The 27,803-nt window shown below is 41.9% G+C and overlaps 1 protein-coding gene across 4 annotated transcripts in view; it reads right to left on the bottom strand.

Annotated features, from left to right (window-relative positions):
- Positions 1-5,450: 5,450 nt before the first annotated feature.
- ATXN7 (ataxin 7) overlaps positions 5,451-27,803 on the bottom strand; it is a 136,489-nt gene continuing 114,136 nt past the window's right edge. For all 4 annotated transcript variants that reach the window (XM_050957321.1, XM_050957322.1, XM_050957324.1 and 1 more), the window contains 8 exons: positions 21,993-22,245; positions 20,246-20,508; positions 19,342-19,424; positions 17,196-17,461; positions 16,047-16,245; positions 14,804-14,925; positions 11,080-12,019; positions 5,451-9,471 (listed from right to left, as the gene is read on the bottom strand). In XM_050957321.1, the coding sequence (XP_050813278.1) occupies positions 9,454-9,471; positions 11,080-12,019; positions 14,804-14,925; positions 16,047-16,245; positions 17,196-17,461; positions 19,342-19,424; positions 20,246-20,508; positions 21,993-22,245 (2,144 nt within the window). In that variant the 3' untranslated portion in view covers positions 5,451-9,453. The remainder of the gene's footprint in view (positions 9,472-11,079; positions 12,020-14,803; positions 14,926-16,046; positions 16,246-17,195; positions 17,462-19,341; positions 19,425-20,245; positions 20,509-21,992; positions 22,246-27,803) is intronic.

The following is a 27,803-nucleotide window of genomic DNA, read 5'->3' as shown; positions in this document are numbered from 1 at the left end:
TGGGGCTGCAGAGCCTGGCCTGACCCAGTCTCTGTGCTGCATGGTGGCAGTGGTCTGGCCCGACTCTAGCGCCACCAGCGCTCCAGGCAGTGCGGTAAGGGGGTAGGGAGCCGGGGGGGGGGAGGAGGGTGGATAGAGGGCAGGGGAGGTTGGGGTGGTGGTCGGGGGCAGGGGTGCGGATAGGGGTTGGGGCCAAATAGGGGGTTGAATAGGGGCAGGGGTTCTGGGGGCAGTCAGGGGACAGGGAGGAAGGAGTGGTTGGATGGGGAGGGGTTCCCAGGGAACCATCAGGAATGAGAGGAGGAGTTGGATGGGGTGGCGGGGGTCAGGGGACAGGGAGTGGGTGTGTGTGGATGGGGCAGGAATCCTGGGGGGCCATCAGGGAAGAGGGGAGCAGAAGTCTGGCGGGGCAGATAGGAAGTGGGGGCTGGGCCACGACCCCCTCCCCTAACCGGCCCTCCATACAATTTCCAAAACCCAATGCAGCCCTCAGGCCAAAAATTTTGCCCACTCCTGCTCTTGGTACTAATCTAAAGGGTTTTTTTTCTTCCTCTTTTGATGGGAGTGAATGGGAAAGGGAAAAAACCCTCAGCAGGTGGCTAAAACCCCAAGCAGCCGGATAGATGCGCCTACACAAAGCTCTCAGGCTTAGGGAACGACGAAGCCAAGCCCTGGCAGAAGCTCCCTGGAGCATCGTGTGCAATCTTCTGCATTTAAGTGTCTTAAAACAGGAAAGCTGATCTCTGAGTGCCCTCCCGCACCAGGACTGAAGCAGACGGCCAAAAACAGGTTGCTGTGGCTTTCTCCACACCAAGTGGGTTACTGAGAGGAGTCTCTCCTTGGGGTGCACTCAGCCCAAGCGGGTTTGCAGAAATGCTAAAGGCTGAGCCTCCGCGCGACTGTTGGTACCTTGCTTTTCCCTTTGCACTTGGATGAAGGGAGGAGGGACAAGGGAGGTCTTGAGTAGCTTGTCAGTAACACACACCTGCACTGTGGTTGAAATCCCTTTGTTTACCTGCTGCTCTGCCAAAGACTGTCTTGCTTCTTTCACTGATGTGTGCCCAGCCCCACAATATACCATCATCCATGAACACACTTAACATGCTCACCTTAGCTGCTTCACACAGGTGTTTCTAGTGTGGGCCTCACACTGATCTCTGCAGGAAACCACGCGGGTGCCCTTTCTCCAACCTACACACCTGGGAATCGACACTCGATCTTTGGCTACTGTACAAAAGTCACCTGTCATTGAAGGGGTCAGGAATTGGGGCACGTTCAGCACCAGGTCAAAGCTTGTGGCCTTAAAATAAGCTGGACATGCTCCAGCCTTGTTTACGCTTGAAGCTAACCAGCGGTGAGCACCAGCTTAGCTCCACTTATTGTCAGAAGTGGGTCATTTCTGTAGGGTGGATGAGCCCTTTCACTGCAGTCCTTGAGCTAGGTTTCAAGCCCTGAGACCCGGCTTGTAGGCAAGTCAATTTGCCTGCATTTTTAACTAAAATTTCTCAAGAGCCTCTCAACAGCTAATTTGGGAAACCAGCAAACCACAAACAAATGCCATTCTTCTTCAATAAGCAGCCCGTGCTGCCGCTTAGTGGTGAATCAAATACGTAATTGTAGCTAGCACTGGAGCCAAACAGCCAAGAACCTGAAACAGCATTCAGTCAAATCAGGGTCCTGGGCAATTGATGGCACCACCACATGTCTCCGATCAGTTGTTGTGGCAGGATGTTTGTGATAAAAAGCAGAACTGGTGGAATAATTCCCCCTGATATGCAGCGAAGGGCTGGTTGCTGCAATGGCCCCGGCAGCAGCGGGTGCTCAGAGTGCTCCAATGTGGAAGGGTAAGCGTAGTTCACAGGATTGTGGCTTGCCATGACTTGGAGCCACTTTTCCACTCGCTCCCCGAGCTGTGCCGTGCATTCTCCAGCTGCAGCCCAGGAGCTCAGGCTGCCTTTTTTTCCCCTCTATATTCTGCAGAATCTGACTCCATCCTGGCGGCAGCAGAAATACACTGAGCAGAGAGGAGATTGACATCTTTGGGTTAGACCAACACTCCCCCAACCTTGATTCTCATTTAAAGGGATTCTGTATGGGAAGTGTTATTTACCCCATATTTTTCACACAGTGCAAAGTCAACCTGTGGAACTCACTGCCAGGGGATGTTGTGAAGGCCAAAAGTATAACTGGGTTCAAAAAAATGTGAAGTACATGGAGGGTAGATCCATTAATGGCTATTAGCCAAGATGATCAGAGACGCAACCCCATGCTGCCAGTGTCCCTAAGCCTCGAACCGCCAGATGATGGGATGGATCACTCGATAATTCTGTTCACTCTCTCTGAGGCACCTGGCACCAGTCACTGTCAGAAGACAGGATATTGGGCTAGACTGACCATTGGTCTGATCCAGCATGGCCATTCTTATGTTAATTTGCACTGCCATTTTCAGCAGGGTAGACATTGTGAACGTTATCTGTTGGGCCCAAACTTTTCTACTTTACAGGCTTCTCTGCTGCTGAAAACTTGCTCAAATGCCAAGCAGGGGCAGGAGAGAAACTACTCTTCACGGGCTTTAGGATGTCAGGTGGTGTGACTGGGCTGGGCTTGGCTTACCAGTGGTGCTGCCTAGTGGTTAGGTCACTGGGTCCCAGCTCTCTCGTCTCCAGTGTCCCTGGCGAGCAGTGACTCCAGCCGTGTTGCGGTCCCCTCTTATGGTAGTTAGTGACTCAGTCCTCTGGCCATGTAACTAGTGGAGTCACCTCCTTCCAGGGTGACAGTCCCAACAAGGTATATACATCTATATATATCCCCACAGAAGGAAGTCTTCAGCTCACCTCTTGACCCTGGTGGGTTGCACACCCTTGCCTCAGGGTGTGCAGTATCTCTATCCCCCCCTTCTCTCCAGGAGGGTGGGAGATGGGGTCTATGCCCCCTTCATGGTTGGTTGACAGGGAAGACTGGGCCCAATCCAGGGTTCTATGAATAGCAGCAATACCAAGCAGGGTTCTGAGGCTGCCTCCTTGGGCCACTTCCTAACACCTTCCCTGTCCAGGGCATGGACACAGGCTCAGAGCCAATCCAAGGGACGGGTTCCTTAAGGATAAGCTAGTCACTCCTCTGGGGCCTGGGGTAGCTACTGCATGCAGACCCCTCCTTTCCTTCAGCAAGGGCTCCTGCTGTACCCTTACTCAAGAGATCTCAGGACAGGTGTGTCCCCCTATCCTATCTGCTATTTGCCTCCCTTACTGAGCTGTCCGGCTCTCCTTTGAACTCCTCCAGCCAGGACCACTGGAGCCATGAACTGCTCCTTAACCCTAGCTATGTAACCCATCCCGAAGGTTCCATCCTACATGTTTTGGGCACTGAGCAGGCTCCTCATGGGACCCCTCCTCTACTGTAGCCTACCAAGGTTCAGACAAGCAAAAGCTGAGATATACGAGAGAGACATCATCACACGCACACACCTCAGTACATCGTGGGAAGTGACACCATACTAGATGATGCCTGTCCTGAGTTTGATGCACCCTGAGCTTTGAGGCACCTTCTTTTCTCTCTTAAGAGCAGACATTTAGATAGCAGCACTTTCATACACTATTCACCCACCAAACTCTGGGGTACATGAGGAATTATATCCATAATCCTATCTTTAAAAAGTAAAATAAAATGCCAAGATACCCTCCCAACTGTGAACCGAGTCTGCAGCCAGCATGAAACAGTAGCTCAGAGTCGCAAACTCCCTTGTCTTGCATACATCTCATGGGCCAGCCATCTCTAAAGCCCAGTGATGAAACTTCAGCGTCGACATTAACTATTGTCTTGCTGGTCACCTTAGCGTATACAAGGGAGTGGAGCCCATGGGGAGGTGACATCTGGAAATATCTACAGGAAAGGAAATGCAGAGGGAAGAAGAGAGGAGAAACTCAGACAGGGGAAAAGGTGAGAAGCAGAAAGGAGACGGGAAGGAAGAGACACAAAGGTAGTGGTGGGTACTAAAGGAGTGCGGATTTTCTGAGTGCTACTGAGCAGGACTCAAAGGCAACAATAAATAATGGTAATGACAAAGACTAAATTTTACACTTGACCTTGACAAACATCCTGTTGACCCTAAGGGGAGATATACTGTGACCTGAAGGGAGCTTGAAGCTGTAACTGTATAACCCACAGATCACCACTTAAAATAGAACGTGGACCTTCCCAAACGAATACCCTGTCCCTGATCGATTCATGCCTTGGTTCGAGCTTAGCACGCCAGCTAACATTTGCATTTTGTAAGCAAGCGATTTGTAAGTTAGAGGGAATCTGAAACGAGAGACGCCAGCAATGAGTTCCAAAGAATATCATCGGAAGCCATTAACTTCTCAACTACTAGATGGATGAACTGGTGACTTGCCAGAAAATAAAATCTTTACCTCAGAAGTAATTTTGGCTATAAAGAGCTGTTTTGTGTCTAACAGAGGACTATAAATCCCACTTTACCTGAGCAACTCAATGCATCCTTTGCCCTAAGAGTCACTACTGAAGCCTACATAATAAACTGAGAAGAAAACATAAAAAAAAAAAACAAATCCAAAATGGGAACACTCCTTCCCACGCACAAACCCAACACTTTTGTGTCAGATACTCCTTTTAAAAGAAAAGTTGGGGCAAAAAATCTTCCCTTTGTGATAAAAATTACAGACACAATTACTGCTACTTAATGCAACCATGGAGCATCACATTACTAATGAGACTTTGACCAAAACTTATGCCCCAGTCCTGCAAACTTACCCACGTGGGTGGACCAGCCTCATCAGTCTCCATCTGAGTCCATCCACCGATCAGCTTGCAGGCTCAGGGCTTTAGATATTGAGTGGGATACAGAACTGCTCACTCAGGCATATTCTCATCACCATCAATGGGAGATTTGCCTGAATAAGGAGTGCCAGCTCCTATTTCGGAGGCCATTTCTATTGATTAATGTTCTATGAATAGGTATGTTGATAAAATCAGAGTTCTGCCACACAATATTCCATGCCTGACGTGAAGCGATGAATTATATTCTGGTAACCCTATGCCCTGGTATCTTTCTGTATTTTTTCACTGCACAAACGTATTTTTAAAATAAAGAAATATTGTTCAACACACTACATTTTGTATTTCAAAACAGAAATATTAAAAAGCGTCTTCCAATCATTCTACTTACACTCCATAAAACAAGAATCTTAAATAAGCCAACTTTCTGTGAGCAGGGAAAGTACTTAGACATTTCTCAAGAATATACCAAAGCAAACAAGGTTGTACTTTTTAAAGAATCGGATGCTACCAGCCTCATGTACACGGGGGGTAAGGGCTGGCAGACTCTGACCCAAAGTAATTCTCTGAAATTAGTTCACTGAGGCACCAATATGGATGTCTACCTTCAATGCTAAATTGTTTTGCTTGGTACTATAATGAAGCAGAAACATATAATGTATTTCATGCAACCAACGTCATTTATTGAAAAAGCCTAATTTTATTGCCTTGTTTAGTAACATCTGTTTGTGTAATTTTTTTCATGAAGCAAAGCACAACTTTTTCTTATAAATAGTATAAATTATTTTATTTACAGAAACTTGTTACAAAACAAATAGACTATATATTTATTTTTCTTTTAAATATCCAAAGTAATTTTTCTATCCCATGACATTTGTTCATGTTCTATACAGCAGCCACCACAAAGTTCAGCTGATCAGATGCTCTTGATTATGTATACAAAATTATCAAACTATTCACACATTTTACACAGGAGATTGCTTTTTAGAACCAGGCTCAACACAGAGCAGGATACTTTCGAGGCCTACATTCACACTGACATTATGTAGTGCTCATTTTTAAATTACCTTTCAAACGTAAAATATTTCGCACAAAATGTAAAAATGATTTTCTGCTCAACAGTGAAAAGTTAAGAATTTTTCAAGCCCGATTCCCTCCCCCAGGACAGAATGAGCGAGAGACAACAGAGATTCCTTGGCAAGAGAACTCTTAGAGGAAGACAACTGCCGTAGAAATGACATTTGGAAATCACACATTTTTTTAAATTGTTTTAAGAGGTACTTATCTGGTTTTTTTGTTTTTTTGTTTTTTTTCCTGGAATACAAAATATTTTCAACATTCTCTTTTTCTAAACTATATCGTTTAAGAATGAAAAACCAAAAAAAGGAGACAGTTCTGTAAATTTCTGTTCGAAAAAAATATTTAACCCTTGGCATTATTTTGAGATGCACGATTAAAGGGCTTGTTTCAAAACCTGTTATTCTATTTAAAATGTTTTACAAAAATCACCAGCATCAGTCATTTTTGTTTTTTGAACCTCTTCTAATTAAAATTTTAGAAATATATAGGTGGAAAAAGCAAGCTCCAAAATTTCAACTGAACATTCAAGTCTTTTAAGGAGAAGCTGTTTAAACAGTCTAAGCTTAAAACTAGTTATATCAGGCACTTTCAGTTTTTCCATTAGTTTTAAACCACATGAGATCCATACAAATGTGTGTGCGGACATGCGCACACACACACACACACACACACATACACACATACTAAAAAAAAGAAGCAGAGTGTCACTTAACTAAATGTAGTCTTCTGGGAATCAGACAACTGATAAGCAATGCCATCTAGGCCATTTAGACCCTGATCCTGCAATCAGATTCTTGCGGCAGACCTCTGCATGGATCCAATTGCAGGATCTTGGCGTTAGTTTGTGGGTATCCACTCCCAAGACACTAAAAGGGACACAACTTTCACAAAACAAAGGCATCCCTTAATTTGCAAAGTAGGCATGTTACTATTAACTTGGCAGTGAACCACTTCAAATTATAAAAAAGGTATTTGCTATTTTTAATTAATTAATAAATAAATACTAGATGATCTCAATTGTACCAAAACTGGATATAAGAAAAAAAGACCTGTGCAAAAATACATATTTAAATATGTACAATCAATTAACAAAATATGTCTTCTGAAATAGGGATACTTCAATATTTATAATAGAACAAGAAATTCCAAAATAAAGATACAAAAGTATGTTTTTTGTATAATTCTTTGTTCATCATTGCAGCAATATTTTAGGTTAAGAAAACTGCAGGAGTCATAACGAGACGTTGGAAAGCCTATAAAATTGTAACTCTTAAATTACTACGAAAATCTGTCTAGAAACAACCCAGCCACTGCAAATTCAATTTTGCAAGGTAAATTAATTTTAAGCTTCCTTAATTATTTACAGTAAGAATTATGAGAGACAATAAAAGCTTCAGGAACCGTTGTCTGTTTAGAACCAAGATCTAACCTGTAATATTTAAGCAGGTTTGTATTCAAGGGCAGACGAAATTTAAGATGGCCTCACTTCCTAGTCCCAATAGATTAAAACTACGAGCCCTAATGCATATGTAGTTAAAACCCGGCCGTACATGAAGCACAGTGATTAAATACTAACTTTCAAATGTCTGCATGGTTTTGAATGAGCTTTGACTTGCCATTAAGCTTTCAGATCAACATAATCTTTGCACAACTAAAGACGTTCCATCACTTAAAGCCACAAAGGTTGATGAATATACATTTCTGTTCACCTGAAATGTAAGTCTATCCAACCAAATTGCACTTGTGACTGAAATGTGGGGGTGAAACCTTGGCACCACTGACTTCCATGGGGCCAGAATTTCACACCCACTGTGCAGGAAACAATCCTTTCAATTGGGCATCATATTACATCTTCAACTTTTTGTTCCTGAAATACAGTTAGTTTATGTTTGCATAATAAACATCTGAAGTGTTTTTTCATGGTGACCATTTATATAAACTCAAAGCTAAAGTGTCTGCATAGAGGCTTGCTGTTGTTTTGCGGTACATAATAATTCTGCAGCAAGGTCATGTTAACTTGGAAACGTGAACAGGTAACCAACCAACCAGCTGTTGCTCTTAGTGGCTTGAGAATCCCTGATGTACGATTTGCCACCAAACTGGGGAGAAGAAGGCTGGACTGCGTGAATAATTTGATAGGCTCAGATTGTCTGATCTCAGCAATATCTGGTGCCCCTTTAAGGCAAAAGAGTATATTCTTGATTTAGAAGTTGTTTTCCTTTACTTCACCCCTTAACAAAGGTTCAAGTAAAGTCTCAAAATTCACTGTTAAAAAGCTTACTGAAAATATGCAAATCAATTACATTATAATAATGCTAAAGCCCTTTAAAGGATTTCATTTTTGAGATGTTTTTAAACAAGATAAACTCTCTCGTGAAAACTGACCATCTGACTGTAACATAGTGCAGTCTCTTTACTCACAAAACATCTGTATCTGAGAAAAAGATGATAGTAACCCATCCAGGTGGATTTAAAGCTGAACTCAGCTGCTAACTAGCATCTAGTGCAGCATTCTGAAATATCTGATTGTGGGTAGCTGAAAGCATGACAAGGGTTAATGATTTGATTACAAGAACAAGGCATAAACTAACTGAAAACCTTTCAGAAAATCTTTAAATATTTAAAATATTTAGTTTTAAAAGGGCTGTTTGTACAGGCCAGAAGGTATAACCAACCTAATTCAAACGAGTAGAGTTCTTCTTTAAAGTAACAAAGGCTTCTGGTATACAGTATAGGTCAAAAAATATGTTCTTTGGGAATAATTTTATAGGTTATTTGCCTTTGTTAATTGATACTTTTGCATTCTGATTTCCTTCATCAAAAGAAATTAACAATTTTTACTTTCTTTTGCAATAGAATCTTATTCAAAATAATAATCACTTTTCCATCAGATAGAGTACAACATTATTTTTATATTTGTTTTTCGAACAATGGCCTCAAACAAGTTTTAAAAAGTTTTTGAAACTCCTGACAGCTTCTTATCCCAAATTACTTGCAAAAGGCTGGGCAAAACACAGACTATTTAGTTTCTGAATTGTGCTATTTTTGTGTTCCATTAAAGGAACACTGCTATAAAAACACTAAAGCCATATTCCGTTCTTGAGGGCTTCTTTTCATTGTGCCTAACACCTTGCACCCCCGCTGGAGGGGTTCTTTCAATTGACAGCGCCTGTTGGGTGGCTAATAACCTACAAAAGACACCATTAGCATAAAAAGAGTCCACAGTAATGGCTGTCCCCAAACATTCTTTTGCCAGCCAGTCTATGTCAAATAGTGGCAAGATGATGTACTCCTGTAGGTAAAATCTCACAGATTTGTAGCAAGCAGTCCAGACCACTGTTAACACTGGTAAGAGAAATTATGTGGCTGAACTTCATCCAGTGTCCATTTACAATATTCACTGCTACAGACATGGCTTCAGGGAAATTCCTTGTTTGAATGACAGTCCAGTAGATTTCCACACCTGAGGACCATGGGAAGCTGGGATAACTCAAAGGCATCTTGGAGTCCAGAATTCCAGATGGAGGTTTTGCTTATAGTGAACGTTGTCCAGTTCTTTTCTCACCGCGGCATATTCAGCTATCAAGGACGTGCCTTTGGCTTTCAAACAAAAAAGAAAGCTGTGTAAGCAAGCATGTTGTAATAGCTACAGTAAAGGCCACATCAGGCAAGACCTTTCTGCACAGCAAGAGAACACGTCAGAGGGAGTTACAAGGCACCAGGTAGCATTAGCAACAGCCAGTTGGCTTGTTTGCATCTGGAATTCTAAAGTCTCTGCCTTCCCAAGTAATTGTGCCCTCCAATTACCCTCCTAAGTGGCTGACTTGTATCGTAGTCACGAGAACAATAATCAGAAGCACTAAGGTGCGACTTTCCGCATTTCTTAAACCTATACATTCAATTTAATTATTTCCAAAGCAGCTTTCCCCCCCTTAGGTTTCTGAGTTAAATAAAAACGGTCAGGAAGTATCAAAAGTGAAAGTTTCCTAGAGCAATGATGGCTGAGCCGTATTATCCACAGATAGTCATTTCTTCTTTCTTTACAGTATGTACACTAAGCGTACAACGGCAATGGCAGACCTGTTCTTTGGAGGAAAGGGAAAATTCAGAAACCTGTCTAAGATGGACCTTTGTGAGCTCTTAACATTTCAGTTACACGAACTTTCGCAGTAACACGGAAAAAAAGCCGAGGGGGGAGGGGCTTGTAGGACTGGCAGAAATAGAAAGACATCGTCAATATTTCAACACAGTAGAAAACATAGCATGGGGAACAATCGTACAATGTCAGGGATCTGGATGATCTGATAAATCTTCTCCATATCTAGCTTCTCGGAGTCTATTTTTTAAATAGTCTCTTTCAAGTGATCTTCCAACCTATTTCTCATAGTTTTGCAAAAACCGCCTTATCTGATTTTTCTCTGTTATTTCCCACTCCTCTCCTCATGACCCCACTATGCATGGCAAAATAGGTTTTAAACAACACATCCCTTTCAATGTGGTTCTATTTTGAGAAGAAACAATAGGACCCTACTCACTCGCAAGATCTGATCCCTTTGTGGTTTTTCTTGTAATTTCTGCTGGTTTTAAACTAACAAAAGTAATTGTTAACTACTCTTTTCTCCTGTTCATACTGCAGAGCCAGTCAATAGAGCTCTGTGGAAGGGAGCTGTATTTTACTGCAGCTGAGTTATAATCAAAATGGTTAACTATGTTCTGATTATAGAATGCTTATTGTTGTGGATATGGAAGTCAGAAAGATTCCAGCCTGACTTTCAGATACTTGGCTCAGTTTTCAAGGCTGACACTCAGGAAAAATATTTTTACTTGTGAAGTGAGTGAATTTCATCTGGGAGTAATTAGGTAATAATTACGGAACCCATTATGCCACTTTTAAACCCAACTTTTCAGATTAAACCACACTTTAAAAAAGTGGATTTGTTGTAATAATCCAATAGCAACAGATTCACAGTGAAAAATAGTTCCAAAAGAGTAACGGTCAAATAGGAAAACAGATACCCACCTTTCACTAACAGAGTGTCTAGAATCAACTAGTCAACCTAAAACAGGACACGACCCAGGGGTCCCTTCTGGCTTTAAACGCTCTATGACCAATATACCCATGTGCAGTCAGCTGTGCAAGTCTGCAGAGTCTAAAGCTAATCTGTCAAGCCTACGTCAGTGAAATATCTTCAATACAAACTGTCATACCTGATGAAGAAGAGAATTGTTCATCAGTCCCTGTGTCCCTGTGATTGCACTGGTGTGTTTTGCATGAACATTGTTCACCGGTGGCAATTTGGCAACCTTGTTTGATTTGCTGCTGTTTATGCTGCTTGAACTAGGTGAGCACTTTCTTTTCTTTCCTATGAATTTGTCCAGGGAAGTGTGTGCATGTGAAAAACTGCTGTGTGAATTTACAGTCACTTCACTGGCCTGATGAACAAATGGCCCTAAGGAAAGAGTGGAATCGCTACTGTTCATCATCACACTCATTCTTTTTATCGATTCTGCAGGGCTTCCAGTAGGAGGGCCCCTCCCTGATTGGTCATGTTTGAGGCTACCAGAGTTAGCTTTGCTAGTCATACAATTGAGGCCAACACTGTGCGACGAACATGTCAGCGATGAATGATAAGAGGTCCCAGAGTTAGCCACACAGTTTTTCCTAAAGGACTCTGTGGAATGAGACGAAGGTGCTAGCAGTGCGGAACTGGTTTTACGCTTCTTTCCTGAGCCGCCGCTGCTACTGTTGCTATTGGTACTGTTACAGTTGGCGCTGCTAGCAGAAGACTCCTTAGGTTTAAAAGACTTGCTGGATTTCAATTTCTGAAGTTTGCTGGGCATAGGTGATGGTACTGAGGAAAGCACTGTAGGTGTTGAAGGGGACGAAGACACTTGTCTTGATTGCATACTGCAGACAGGGTCCACTGCACCCAGCTGAGAAGGATTGGCATTTAGTGTAGTTCCATGTGGTGGGACTGATTTACTATTAAGAGAGACACAGGAAGGAGAAACCAATGTTGGTGATGACATAACCGTGCTGGGTAAAAGGAAACCTGCGGCACTGACACCATACTGTGACGTAGGCGTGGAGTTTGTCCAGTGTGGAGCACGAACAGACGCCGTGTTGCTAGATGCTGGGGGAATTTTCCTAGAAAAAAAAAAAGAAGAAACGGTTAGTGTTCTTTGTGCACTGACACCAGGCTCCTGCATTAGAATAATTATATTTGCATTTGTTCAGTGCAAAAATACTAACATTATCAAACCCTAAAGCATTTTGATAAATTAACCCAACTACGCTGGAAACAACTGAAGTACTGCTTAGTGATCCTATCTCTTTGGTGGATGGATATGTGGTTACTTATCTGTAACTGGAGTTCCCTAAATATGACTGACTGCTCTTCTGGGTGAGACTTTCAAAAGTGCTCACCATTGGCCTAACTCTGCTCCCACTGAAATCAATGTGAGTTTTATAATTGACTTCAATGCTGAGTTCCCTCTGCCTCATAGATCTTAAGCCATGGAAAGGCATCAAGTCACTAGGGGTGTAGTGCCCTGAAGCAGTAACCTCGGAATTGCAAAGGAAGCTCCAGGACAGTTCTCAGCACCAACTGTGATGCCAACACCAAGAGCTTTTGCGGAAGTGTTTTGTTGAGAGGTGAAGAGCAGGATGCTCCGTTTTATGAGGAGGTGCCACAGGAGCCTTTTTGACCCCAGAAGGAGAGGGAAGCAAATAGAGAAAGAGACCATAAAAGCACTGCTCTCACTGCAACAAGCTTTAGTGACTGGGCTGGAGCTGGCACCGTTACGGGCTCTGGGATAGCTTGAGCAGTGGGAAATGATGACTAAATGGGACCTGGATCCAGTCCAACCAAACAGAACACCCCAACTAAACAATTCAAGTGCTCATGACACTCCTGCTCACCTTGCCACTGTCTCCTGCTCCCAAGTCCCCCACAATCGATACGAAATACCCTTTACAGCAGTGGTCTCCAACCTTTTAAAGCACAAGATCACTTTCTGAATTTAAGTGCAACCCAGGATCTATCCTGCCCCTTCCCCGAGGCCCTGCCCCACTCTCTCCATTCCCCCCTCCCTCCATCGCTTACTTTCCCCCACCCTCACTCACTTTCACCCGGGCTGGGGCAGGGGCTAAGGCAGGCTCCCTGCCTACCCCGGCCCCACAGTGCTCCCAGTACTTTCATGTGGCCCCTGAGGGGGGGCACGTGAATCCATGTGCTGCCCCTCCCTGTAGACACCACCCCCGCAGCTCCCACTGGCCGCAGTTCCCCGTTCTCGTGAGCTACTGGTTGATGACCACTGCTCTATAGGGAAACCTGGAACCAAGTTGTGTGGGTCCAATAAGACCCTTCTTAATCTAGGGCCTTGATAATCTACCCCTAGCCTTGAGGATTATTCAAGATGAGTATGATGTTGAATGCTTTTTCCTAAATTCTGTATACTACACTGCCAGCCTCATGCCAGGAAAACTCCCCCACTCCCCAATTATTTCCATATAACCTGGCACAAAGCAAACCTTTTGAACACAATTTACCTATTGGTGAAAAATGTCTTTGCTCCAAACACATATACTACAGAAAAGCTCATCTTTGAAAAACAAAGATACCCCACTGTCTCAACCTATTTTTTCCAAATCAGAGAGAACTGTCAGTCCCCAAACTCCTCAGACAGGAAATCCATCGGTCTCAAAGAGCAATGCCAGATGCACATTAACTGTTACAGGAAATAAATGAGGACTAACTGGCTAGGCGGTAGCACTGCTGAAAAGGATCACAGAGTTACTATCCTCTTTATAACAGCCTGTTGCATATTTGAAGACTTATCAGGTCGTTCGTCCTCCCTCCCCCTGCTGCCCGTCGTCTTGTCTCAGGACAACATGGCCACTAGTTTTAAGTTGTCCTCAAACCTGACCTATCATTTTTGTTGCTCTCATCTGGACTCAAACAGATTTAGAAAACTGGGTGAAGTGTGGACACAATACTCTGGCTGAGGCCTCACCAGTGCTTAGTAGGGGAACTGACTCATGTTCAATTTATGATACACTAAACCCTCAAAGAGCTCCAGGTGCACTGAAGGTAGGACACGAAGTGATGAGCACAAGCTGCAGCGAGGGAGCTTTAGATTAGAAATTAGGAAAAACTTCCTAATTATGAGGATAGTTAAGCACTGGAACAGGCTTCCAAGGGAGGTTTTGGAATCTCTATCATTGGAGGATTTTTTGGAGGCTGCACAAACACCTGTCAGGGATGGCCTACGTTGACTTGGTCCCAATCAGCACAGGACGGTGGACTTGACCTCTCGAGGTCCCTTCCAGCCCCACATTTCTATGACTAAAATTACAATTCATCACAAACCACAACGCTAAGAAAATTTAATATTGAAGCTATAAACAAATTAAACTACTAAAAATATTAAGAAAACCAAAGGTACAGAAAACAGATGGGATGAAAATGTACAATTTGGATGTAGAACATGGATTCAAAATTAATGTTTGAAGGTGAATCATAATTAGGGGTTGAGGTACTAGAATTTTAGAAACTGCTCAAGAGATCTCATTTCCATGTTCAACAGGAAAGCACAAGTTGTCAGCCATCATATTGCTTTAAAAAGGATCCACCTACTCTCAGCTCAGCACAAGAACACGAAGAGAGCAGATCTGTGGATACAGTTTTATGAAGAAGTAAAGACTACAGTCTCCTGGTGAATGTAACTCAATCCCCTCCTATTCTCCAGAGGACAGTTCAAATGGAGCTGTTGCTCACATTTACCATGTTACTGGGAAGTGGTAATTTAAAAGGAGGTCTTTCATGAATTATTATAACAACAGAAAAGCCATTTTTCTCTCAAGCTTTAACCTATTTGTATGATAGCAAGAATAATAATAAAAAAAAAAACCACTTTCATTTCTACTCACTTCCACATCTGTGAATTAAGATGCTTGTCCACCATGAAGTTAAGTGCACATCGGATATGGTTCCACCGCTTATCAAACACGTAATAACCTCTTCCAATTTGCCGGCTACCAAATGTGCAAAACTGAAAATACAGATTTTATTTTGGTGTTTTCTAATTTTAATAACCACTCTCTAAATAATCAAATTAACACACTTCATTACAAACCAATAATATACAGGAAAAGTCTAAGGACCTAAGATGGCAAACATGTACATTAGGATTATAATCCTTATGGCCCAAAAAGTATGTTCAATATATATTCCCAAATAGCTCAGGCCCAACCCGCAAGGAGGGCCATCTTTCTCTCTCTGAGATGCTGCCACCTAAATTGGAGTCACCTTGATTAAAGAGAGGGGGAAAGTGGTAGGTTTTTTTATGTTTTTTTTGAGGGGCCATTAGGTTTGCAACCTTCTCCCATACTTGCTCTGACATTCAGGCCATGCTGTATGGACTATGTGAGAAGGCCCTGAGGTTTACGGGGAAGCTTCTTTTGCTCTGAGGCTGAGTCTTGTTGGGAGACAGCTGCTGGTTTTTAGGTGAACTGGTTTTTTAAATTTTGTCAAAGGCAATTAGGATAAGATACACATTATATGCAGGATAAGATGTACCTTATATATCTAAATAAATATGTGCGTTCTCTATAAGAAATTGCTTGCAGTCATTTAAAATCTGTTTTTAATGATTCCACTAAAAGATCTAGAAATTAAATTACATCACATGCACTAATATTTTAGTGAATTTTTTTTTTTTTGCTTTTGGAAACGAAAGTATGCCACATGTACCAACTGCTGCCAAGATTTCCACATGAAGCCGTGTTACTGCAAGCCATTATTTCTATGCAACAATAAGGCTAGCACTATGATTTAAAAACAGAATACTGGAAGTGTTATTAAACCATACCGCTATTTTGCATGTACCAGTTCCACATCTACCCTCTTCTCAAAACACTTTAGAAAGTTTCCGCTTCCACCTCCAATATCTGCAGCATTTTGATTTCTCTTATGTTACAGTGGAGATCTCTCAGAATGTGTTTTCATAGCACATTTACTCTGATAATTATGACTAAACCTTTCCTGCCTATTCTGTAACAAACACATTTTCCTGTGGCATGAGAACATTTTAGTGGACACCCCAGAAATACATTGAAAAACCGTAATCGCTTTGTTCACATATTCAGAGCCAGTAAAGGATGTAGAACATACAGCGGCTGGCTGAGGATGATGACCTGAATAACGACAATCCAGTTTTTCAACATGTTCTTCTTTCTCATCACACTCTCCCTCATCACTGGATAAACGGGATGCTGGCTCAGCTGCAGGCAAGGGGGGGTGTGGAGATTCATGGACCGAAAGAGAGTCACTAGGGGCATTTCCGCTGTGCTGGGCTGGACAGCCTGGAGGCCTTGACAAGGAAATACATGTGAAAGGTATTATTGAACAAAGGCTACATTAGTAGGAATTACTTATGCCTGGAATTTTTTGCTTGTCTGGAAAGGCACTTTTTTTCTAAAATCAGGTTTTCCTTTCTGTCATAATACCAGTATTTCAGAATTCTTTTAACAGTTACGTTTCACAACTCTCCAGGAAAAGGAGGAATTATTATATCCATTTTGCAGATTGGCAAACTGAGACACAGAAAGATTAAAGTGGTTTGTCGAGGCCACTCAGCCAGTCAGTAACAGAGCCAGAAATAAAAACAATAATCTAGTCCCAACTCCCAGTCCCCAACCACTTCCACCAGCTACTCCCAACCGCTAGATTTTCAGTTGTCCCTTCGTTTTCTCTCCTCTAGAAACTGCTGGGTATTTTTAAAAGCTGGTAACCTACTCATTAAACAAAGGCATCGCCTTCACACCATCCTGACTTACTGCTATACCGGATCCAGAGGTAATGCTAAACTGGATGCCTTAAATTAATTTACTGTTGCAATAACTTCTTTATTTTGCATTCACTTCCTTCTCCTCTGTACTCCTAAATCACATTTCTATTCATCCACTGCCACCCTGCTGGAGCACCAACACTGAATAGCTGCTACAGAATGGAGCTTCTGGTATGCATTTTCTCAAGCCAGCATTTATCTCCCTGGGTCACCCATCATGGCCTCTTGTTAGAAGGGCAAGACATACAGCTCCCCTCAGATTAAGGAAAGCTATGTCTACACTACGGGGCAGTGTAGACATAGTCTAAGATCCAGTGTGGAGTTTTTGAGTGAGCAATCACCAGGCACAGAGCAAGAGCCCTCGGGTTGCGAATGAATCTCCATTTCCCACGTGGTAGCACTCATTGCCACCAATCCATCAGGTCGCTCCCCAGACTAATTTCACATGTGGTGGATAAACAGATTTCACTTACCTTGGAAGACTAGGGGGGTGAGGTTTGGGTTTATTAGGTACTAAAGGCTTTGATTCTGTAGGAATAAGTCCATGAGAATTTTGGTGCAGCTCCTGGGAAGTTTTAGAAGGTGAGGGATGTGGTTCCCTGAGAGGGGGCATCTGCTGATGATGATCCGAATGTCGAAGCAATTCCTTTTCCCTGGTTTTGCTTTTGTGCTCGGCTAATAACAAATCAAATCGTTTTCTTCGACCCTGTACAGCCCTCCGCTGGGTTAAGGAATGTGTCTGCAAATCAAAGCATTAAGCATTAATCCAAGGCAATCTGATTTGCGGAAATTAAACATTCAGCTATCTAACAGGTCTAGAACGGAGGAAATAAAGCAAGGGATGACTTTTACAAGAAATGTAAAGATGCTCTAATGAGTGTTCATAGTCCTATTCGCTAAGCCAATGGTAATTAAAGTCAATGCTCTCTGTCGAAGGTCTAAGAAGTCTTGAGTTTGAAATTCAAGCCTTTTTCAATGTCCCACTTTCATTACTAATACAAGAATGCTACCTGACCATTTATTTTAAATCATGAAGCACAGCACACGGTCTTCTCTTAAGAGAAAAGTACCTTTTTTTAATGTTTATCTGTGGGAATATTGAGCATAAGATGTAAAACATACTTTTAAATAAAGAGTACTAAATTTAAAAACCTCGTAAATGGCTTTGCTTTTCCAAACTAATGTATTCCCGGACACCTATTGTATGGTAATGGATATTAAAACCACAAAGAAACACAGCAGAATCAACAATCACAACTCCAACAAAGCAACAACATTCAGAGGTTAAGGTGATACTATATCAGGTTGTCCCATTCCTGAAAGATCCTGAACACCCAGTGGAGTTAAATACATGTAGCGCAAAATATATATGCAGTAGGATAAAAGATTGTTTCCCTTGTTTACATGTGCTAAATTCATTCCCAAGGCCTTACTTTCACACAGTTTGAAGGGCTCAATAATTTTTATTTATTGTGGAAGTAAACAAGCCTATTTTCCACCTTAGTAATTAAGCTCTGAAAATATATGAAAACAATATTTTAAGAGGAAGTAGAGTGGAAGGAATTTCTACGGGATGCTCTTATTTTCTTTAAAGCTTTTAGTTTATTTCCCTACTGTACAATCCTCCTTTGGGAGAACAATAGCTTTGCCCCCTGTGTTTTCAAGGAGGCATTACCGTCAAGTTGTCTTCCTTGTCATTAAAATCGGTTTGTCTACACTGGTTCCAGAGGTAGTTTATTTGTTAGGTAACTGGTGGTCCCTCTGCTGGCAGCACAGCTGCTGTGCAGGAGCAGAGCTAAATATTTCAAGATCACACGATTCATGTCTGTACTTTCTGTAACTTCTCAGGGACAAGTGATCGCTTTTGTTCAAATTGATGTTTAGAGCCTGGGTTCACCAGACTGTAACTTTTAAAAAGATGTTTTGTGTACAGCGTTTGACCTACTAGACACAGGCTCTTTAGATAAGGACTTCTCAGAAAAAGAGTTGAAGCAATATCAAACTACAGGCCAAGGAGGCTGCATCATCTGGGTTGATACACCCACCTTCTAAAATCTGCTTCACACTTGGTTCTCCTGTGGAAAAATTTTTGCTTTGTCTAGGTCCCTCATAAAGCAGTGACTATATTTTCAATTTCTTTGTGATGGGTGCATTTTTTAAAATTAATCTTTATAGCCAAAGACACATTCCCCAATAAGAACATCTAACAATTTTAAGATGGGGAAAATTACATAAGATGGGTAAAATTGAGGCCTGAAACTTCTGTCTGATCCCAAATGAAACATTACATTTTTAAGATTTTTTTTGAACCTAACTCTAGTTTACAGTGGAAAAGTCATCAGACCCTATTTATAGATGTTAACAGTGACATTATTAATTGTACAAATCCTTAGACTTTTTTTAAAAGCAATTTTTATATATTAACATAATTTAATTAAAACTTTGGAAAAATATTTTTTCCCACCAGAACTAAGATTTTTACAGTTTTATCAGAGGATATCATTTTCAATGGACATCACTGAAGTTTAGCAGTAAACTGAATGATGTTCAGTTTTCTGTCATGATGCGCAAAAAATTCAAACTTTACTTCATAAATTTATTCTGAGGAACATGTCCTACCTTGCATGTTAAAGACCTAGTACAGGGTTTCTTGGTTTCCACATCAATGACGCCACAGTATATATCAGGATCAAACTCTCTCTCTAGCAAATACATACAAGTATACCATTATTGTAAAACAAGAGAGATTAAAAAAACATGTTTTGAAAATATTGGTCAGAATTTTCATCATAATATATATAACTGAACCTGTTCTCAAGACACATGCATTTAATAGTAAATATTAGAAATTGCTGAATTTTAAAAACATTTTCTTTTTTACTAGTTTCTGACTGGTTGAAACTTAAGCACCAATCCTGCAGCTGGATCTATGCAGACAGACATTTATGACTGGGTAAAGTCTCACAGCAGAATCAAATTCTTCACAGCAAAGGAACATGTATTCATGTAAAACTAACACCAGACTTAAAAGGGCACCATATTAATTTGAATATTGATGTCTGAATTTTTTAATCTAAGATAAGTAACACCCAAAATTACGGTAACTGAAAGACTAGAGAAACCCATTTCCCTATGTTTCAGTTTACTTTGTGTAAGCCACTCAGTTTCCTTTGTACGGGTGGGTCTTTCACACAGCAACAGAAAGACATTTATGGTAATAGGAAAATGTAACTGTAAACCCCCCAACATTGGGACACTCAGAGGCAGGTATAATACTTGAAGCAAACTGTCAACTCTTTTTAAAAAGTAACTAGATATCAAGTTGATGGTGTCCCTTTAAGAATAAGTCACTTTAAAGGGGAACATTTAAGACCAACCCCAACACTTAACTGGTCAACTTTCTGCACTGCAATTCAAATCTACCGACTACCTGTTTAAAATAATGTTTTTGATTATATTTATATCTTCATACACTACTACTACTACTACTACTAATATAGCAAACAATATTTTTTAAAATTACCTGACAATCTTTTATGTAAGAATTTCCTATTATTTGTACTATCTTCTGGTTTCTTTTCCAAAAATGGAGGCACAGAGAGGAGACCTTTACCAATCAGTATCTGTCCAGGGGAAGGCAAAGGTGGCTTTGGTATTGAGGGACAATTAAGGCCAGTCTTTATTGAGGAACTCACAGTAGTAGAACAACTTGGACCAACAGCAGTTTTCAATAGTGCACCATCTATCTTTGGATGAATCTTTTCCACTTTGACAGATGGAGTCATGCTGTAGTTAGTGGGAAATAAAGGAAAAGGCCATTTGCAAATAACTGTAGTACCTTATGGTCATGCTTGTCAAAGCTACCGCATAAGTGCTCTATTACTCGAAAATATTCTGAATTGTTCTATTCACAGCAAAAACATAGGTAATAATAATTCTGCCTCTTTTCCCGTTTTTAAATTTTAGAAGTTGTTCATTTTATATAATTTTTCTGCTACTTTCGGATGTCCACAATAAGATGAAAGTCAATCCTTTCTTGCTCTCTTTACACGATCTCTTCCGAAATGTTTCTACAGCATCAGCGAGGAACTGAGCATGTGTGGTTTAGCAACGCAGACAAACGTACATTACACAGTTATAGTGTATTGCAAAAACAGCTGGGATGGCCCAATTTTGGCAGAAGACCCAGTGAGAGATGCCATGTTCTGATGACAGCAAATTACAGTGCTAGTACAGCAATCAGATGCGTGTAGGTCAACCCATATGCCTGTGTGTGAAGTACCACACAAGTCTGGATCAGACCATGCATATCAGATTATAGGATCCGGACCTATATTGAAAGGTCTCCACTGAGAAACATTCAAGCTGCACCTATGTGGGATTTCTCCTGGAACAATGCTGTTGGTTTGCCTACCCTCACCTCAGTGGTCGCCAACCTTTTTACACTCAAACTCAGTTTCTGAATTTATGGACAACCCAGGATCTACCCTGCCCCATTCCCAACGCCCTGCCCCTTTCCCAAAGACCCACCCTACTCACTCCATCCCCCTCCCCCCTGGTCACTCACTCTCCCCTACCCTCACGCACTTTCACTGGGCTGGGGTAGGGTTTTGGGGTTCAGGAGGGGGTGCGGGCTCAGGGCTGGGGCCAAGCGGTTTGCAGTGTGGGAGGGCGCTCTGGGCTGAGCCTGGGGCAGGGGGTTGGGGTACAGGAGGGAATGAAGGATGCAAGATCTGGGAGAAGTTTGGGTGCAGGAGGGGGCTCCAAGCTGGAGTAGAGTGTTGGGGTACAGGAGAGGGTACAAGGTGTTGGCTCTGGAAAGGGGGTCAGGGCTTGGGGTGCAGGAGGAGCTTGGGGTGCAGGAGGGGGTTTGAGGTCCAGGCTCCTCGAGGGTGCTCAGGGCAATGGGAGTTGCAGGGGTGGCGCTTGCAGGCAGAAGCAGCGGAGACCCTTGCTCCCTGCTCCCCGCAGGCCACTTCCGGGAGCGGCATGGGGTTGGAGCAGGCAGGAAGCCTGCCTTAGCGGCAGGCCTGCTGCACCGCCAGAGCGCACAATTATCTGGGAGATTCTCTAAAATTGACCAGCTGATCGCGATCAACCGGCTGGTGACCACTGCTCTAGACTGATCTCCTCTAGAGCCTTTCCAACAGATCGTTGCATTTCATCTCTCATAACCAAACACACAAAATACTTAAAACTGTTACAAATTTTTGCACCAGCTTCTGTGCAAGTGATAACATTGAAACTGGTTCTCAAAAGAACATACTCACATTTTATCGTGGGGAACTCTGCTGTGCTGTACCGGATGCAGTAACCTATTGTTTCCACCGATCTGCAGCTTGTCTTTGGGTGATTTCAACAACTTGGAATTGGATGATGATGCACTAGTACCTCCACTGGATGAGCGACTGCTCCCATTTCCACTGCTACCTTTGCTCTTTGAAGACAAAGATGAAAAGAGGGAAAATACTGAAGAGGAGGGAGGGGTCAAAGGCGGCTTGCTGGAGGAGCTGTGTCTTCTTTCTGAAAGGAAAACCAGTGTTTGTAAATTTCAGAGTAAGTGTAGGAACCTTTCCAAAGTTCTGTACTTCATCCTTTGCTCCGTTAAAATTGTTCCTTTACTGGTCTGGGGGCACAAGCTCTATAGGATTCAGCACATCACAACCATGGAGTACTGAGCTCCCTTCAATGCTGCTCCCTAATTAGTCAGTGGAATGGCTTTTCACTTTGTGAGGTTCATTCCTCCACCAACAATGCTTAGCCGAACAAGCTGCCATGTTCCTCTCAATCCAAGGAGCACGAGCCTGGGAATCAGATCCAGGTCTCCTAGGGAAGCCTAGGCCAACCAAGCTTAACACTCACATTTCATCAAGAATTACCAGATGTTTTGTTCTAATGCCTCCCAATAGGGTGAAAGAACTTTCACGCTAATCTTTTGCCACTGCCTTCTAACTCTTAGATCTGGAACACAACTTCTAGATTTATTCTGTAATTTTCCTGGGAGCAATTCTACTCCCCTTTCATAATCTGCCCAGACCAGTTACGGCAGAATTCCATCTTACAGCATCAGCCATCAGTGACTCATCGCATTCATAGGAAAAATAGTTATTCAGGTGTGTGCTTTGTTTTTAACCAGGAAAAAGATACCTGAATTGCTGAACAGAGAGCAGGCAGGTTCCCAAAATGCAAATTCCAGAGAAGAAATGATTGAGTTTATGGAGTAACATTTAATAAAAGGATAGCCATGTCATTAACATAAATAAATCTTTAGATATATTTCATTTCAAATGTGTAGCCTGTAGATTTTAAATATGTATATGTTATTACAGTTAATCGCTGAATCGCTGAGTACCACTGCCTGCACACCTCACAACTTTATGGAATATCCAGTTCCACCTGCATACAAACATGCTAAGAAGCCATTAGCTCACCTGATATCTGGGTAACCCAAACTCCCAGTGGTTCCTAGATAACCCTTATAGCCAGTTATCCTGTTTACAGGCATGTCTGTGTCTCCACCAATCGACCAGACCACAGAGCTAGGGTGCGTGTGTGGGGCATGGAAGGGCACATACTTGTTGTTAGTAATGTTTCTTCTCAGCCGATACTGTTAACATTGCTTAAGGCCACCCATTTGGCTCTTTCAATCTCAGAAATGGCCACAGGGCTATGACAAAACCTAATTAAACTGGCAGGAAGCTTGCCCATCAAGTTGCAGTGAACTCTGTCACCTGTTAGGTATACGTAATGATCATGTCCACCACTCCATACATCCTGCATGATGGCCCATCAGGCCCAGGAGAACGTGCAATACTTCACTGAGATTCTGCTAATTCAGTCCAGGAAAAAAATTCCTTCCCAGCTCCAAATATATCACTCTGTGACCAATCCAGACCCCCAGTCACAGGTTGAAGCCACCCACAGAAAGTCACGAACCCTGTGCCAATGTAGCCAGCAACAGCACTGCCACCCCCAACTCTCAGCAAGAGTGTCAGGGGAGAAGTAACCGTGGAAGAGTCAGTCAACCTCTCCCCACTAGGCAAGAAAGGTGGGGGGAGTGCCAGACCAAGGCCTGCAAACTCCATCCCCATGCATCTGGAAGCAAGAATTTTAAACATGTTCGTCGATGCTGAACTAAAGTATTTATAAATGAAGAGATGAACAGGTTAGATCAGGAAACCGAGTCATGAAATGGGGTCTTGTAACTGACTCACTGAGTGACTCTCAACAAGTCCCTTATGCTCTGTACCCATTTATTTCTCTGTGAAATGGGTATAATACTGACAGCACCTTACAAGGATGCTGTTAGTTTTAAATAATGTTAAATAAAGAGCTTTGAGATCCTCAGATAACATTTTCTACAGAAATATAAAGTAACTGCAGTAACTATCACCACTTTTTCTTTAAAATATCTGATTTTAAATGATACAAAAAATCTTCTATGATGTCCAATATTAACCACTTAACATATTTACAAAACTAGACATTGTACAAGAGTTTCAAGCAAAGTGTATTAGCATCTTATATCCTAGTAAATGGATGTGCTTCTAATATGACAAACTGTTTATTGCCAAATGTCTTTTTATAGCAATGGCAAGAATCCCTGGGTAGCTTTGATAAGTTACTATTTGAAGGTCATTAGTTCAGTGAAGTTTTATGATGCGGCTAGGCTCCATACATAAACCATGACAGAATCATTGTGTGAATTACTGAGATAAATTAGTCAATATCCTCCAAACTACTGTATATTTAGCAAATTCCAAGTCCAAATGCTTGTCACTGTTAAAAATAGTTTTTGATAATTTCATAGGTCGCCAATGTGATCTGTTCTTAACTTAATTAATTTATTTAAAATAAGAAAAGGGTGTTACTTCATTTAAGTGTGTTCTGAGAAGAAAAAAAGGATTAGGATAAAAACTGGAGGTTAAATATTATCTTGCAAGTCATCATTAGTGTTAAACTGGGTAAAATATCAATTATATCAATTAATCCACATGATCTGAATAATTTTTTTTTCTAGTGAGTTTAGTCAGGGCTGTTCCATTGGCCCTGGATTAAGGTTGGATTGAAAGATGGCCAGACTATACTGTTGTTTGTACTGGTATCATAGAAGGAAAGCCAGTCTTAGCACAAGTAAGAAAATATAAAAAGAAAAACCCTTTTAACTGGTGATAATTAAAGATCTGACCTAGGGGGTTGAGACTGTTAATCAAATATCAGGGTTACACACCATATGGAACAGAACCATATTGTGATAAATGTTTTTAAAAGAGTGACCTGAATCAGAGTGTTTTTTGTGCAGGTAAGTGGGGAACAGGACCTGGGAGATGGGTTGGAAACAGGAGGGAGCACGGGCTATAATGGCAGAGAGGAAGGAGGGTCAGGGTAAACCTGGGAGGCAAGATCAAACCAGTATCTTAGATGCCTATATACAAATGCAAGAAGTATGGGTAATAAGCAGGAAGAACTGGAAGTGCTAATAAATAAATACAACTATGACATTGTTGGCATTACTGAAACTTGGTGGGATAATACACACGACTGGAATGTTGGTGTGGATGGGTATAGTTTGCTCAGGAAGGATAGACAGGGGAAAAAGGGAGGAGGTGTTGCCTTATATATTAAAAATGTACACACTTGGACTGAGGTGGAGATGGACATAGGAGACGGAAGTGTGGAGAGTCTCTCGGTTAGGCTAAAAGGGGTAAAAAACACGGGTGATGTCGTGCTGGGAGTCTACTACAGGCCACCTAATCAGGTGGAAGAGGTGGATGAGGCTTTTTTCAAACTACTAACAAAATCATCCAAAGCCCAAGATTTGGTGGTGATGGGGGACTTCAACTATCCAGATATATGTTGGGAAAATAACACTGCGGGGCACAGACTCTCCAGTAAGTTCCTGGACTGCATTGCAGACAACTTTTTATTTCAGAAAGTTGAAAAAGCTACTAGGGAGGAAGCTGTTCTAGACTTGATTTTAACAAATAGGGAGGAACTTGTGGAGAATTTGAAAGTAGAAGGAAGCTTGGGGGAAAGTGATCATGAAATCATAGAGTTTGCAATTCTAAGGAAGGGTAGAAGGGAGTACAGCAGAATAGAGACAATGGATTTCAGGAAGGCGGATTTTGGTAAGCTCAGAGAGCTGATAGGTAAGGTCCCATGGGAATCAAGACTGAGGGGAAAAACAACTGAGGAAAGTTGGCAGTTTTTCAAAGGGACACTATTAAGGGCCCAAAAGCAAGCTATTCCGATGGTTAGGAAAGATAGAAAATGTGGCAAAAGACCACATTGGCTTAACCACGAGATCTTGCGTGACCTACAAAATAAAAAGGCGTCATATAAAAAATGGAAACTAGGTCAGATTACAAAGGATGAATATAGGCAAATAACACAGGAATGCAGAGGCAAGATTAGAAAGGCAAAGGCACAAAATGAACTCAAACTAGCTATGAGAATAAAGGGAAACAAGAAGACTTTTTATCAATACATTAGAAGCAAGAGGAAGACCAAGGACAGGGTAGGCCCACTGCTCAGTGAGGAGGGGGAAACAGTAACGGGAGACGTGGAAATGGCAGAGATGCTTAATGACTTCTTTGTTTTGGTCTTCACTGAGAAGTCTGAAGGAATGTCTAATATAGTGAATGCTTATGGGAAGAGGGTAGGTTTAGAAGATAAAATAAAAAAAGAGCAAGTAAAAAATCACTTAGAAAAGTTAGACGCCTGCAAGTCACCAGGGCCTGATGAAATGCATCCTAGAATACTCAAGGAGTTAATAGAAGAGGTATCTGAGCCTCTAGCTATTATCTTTGGGAAATCATGGGAGACGGGGGAGATTCCAGAAGACTGGAAGGGGGCAAATATAGTGCCCATCTATAAAAAGGGAAATAAAAACAACCCAGGAAACTACAGACCAGTTAGTTTAACTTCTGTGCCAGGGAAGATAATGGAGCAGGTAATTAAAGAAATCATCTGCAAACACTTGGAAGGTGGTAAGGTGATAGGGAATAGCCAGCATGGATTTGCAAAGAACAAATCGTGTCAAACTAATCTGATAGCGTTCTTTGATAGGATAACGAGCCTTGTGGATAAGGGAGAAGCGGTGGATGTGATATACCTAGACTTTAGTAAAGCATTTGATACGGTCTCGCATGATATTCTTATAGATAAACTAGGAAAGTACAATTTAGATGGGGCTACTATAAGGTGGGTGCATAACTGGCTGGATAACCGTACTCAGAGAGTAGTTGTTAATGGCTCCCAATCCTGCTGGAAAGGTATAACAAGTGGGGTTTCGCAGGGGTCTGTTCTGGGACCGGTTCTGTTCAATATCTTCATCAACGATTTAGATGTTGGCATAGAAAGTACGCTTATTAAGTTTGCGGACGATACCAAACTGGGAGGGATTGCAACTGCTTTGGAGGACAGGGTCAAAATTCAAAATGATCTGGACAAATTGGAGAAATGGTCTGAGGTAAACAGGATGAAGTTCAATAAAGATAAATGCAAAGTGCTCCACTTAGGAAGGAACAATCAGTTTCACACATACAGAATGGGAAGAGACTGTCTAGGAAGGAGTATGGCAGAAAGAGATCTAGGGGTCATAGTAGACCACAAGCTTAATATGAGTCAACAGTGTGATACTGTTGCAAAAAAAGCAAACGTGATTCTGGGATGCATTAACATGTGTGTTGTAAACAAGATACGAGAAGTCATTCTTCCGCTTTACTCTGCGCTGGTCAGGCCTCAACTGGAGTATTGTGTCCAGTTCTGGGCACCGCATTTCAAGAAAGATGTGGAGAAATTGGAGAGGGTCCAGAGAAGAGCAACAAGAATGATTAAAGGTCTTGAGAACATGACCTATGAAGGAAGGCTGAAGGAATTGGGTTTGTTTAGTTTGGAAAAGAGAAGATTGAGAGGGGACATGATAGCAGTTTTCAGGTATCTAAAAGGGTGTCATCAGGAGGAGGGAGAAAACTTGTTCACCTTAGCCTCCAACGATAGAACAAGAAGCAATGAGCTTAAACTGCAGCAAGGGAGATTTAGGTTGGACAGTAGGAAAAAGTTTCTAACTGTCAGGGTAG

Source organism: Gopherus flavomarginatus, chromosome 6 (assembly GCF_025201925.1).
Source record: "Gopherus flavomarginatus isolate rGopFla2 chromosome 6, rGopFla2.mat.asm, whole genome shotgun sequence".
Lineage (NCBI taxonomy): Eukaryota > Metazoa > Chordata > Testudines > Testudinidae > Gopherus > Gopherus flavomarginatus.
The sequence above is the reverse complement of the archived record's forward strand: the minus strand, read 5'-3'. Positions and strand labels throughout refer to the sequence as shown.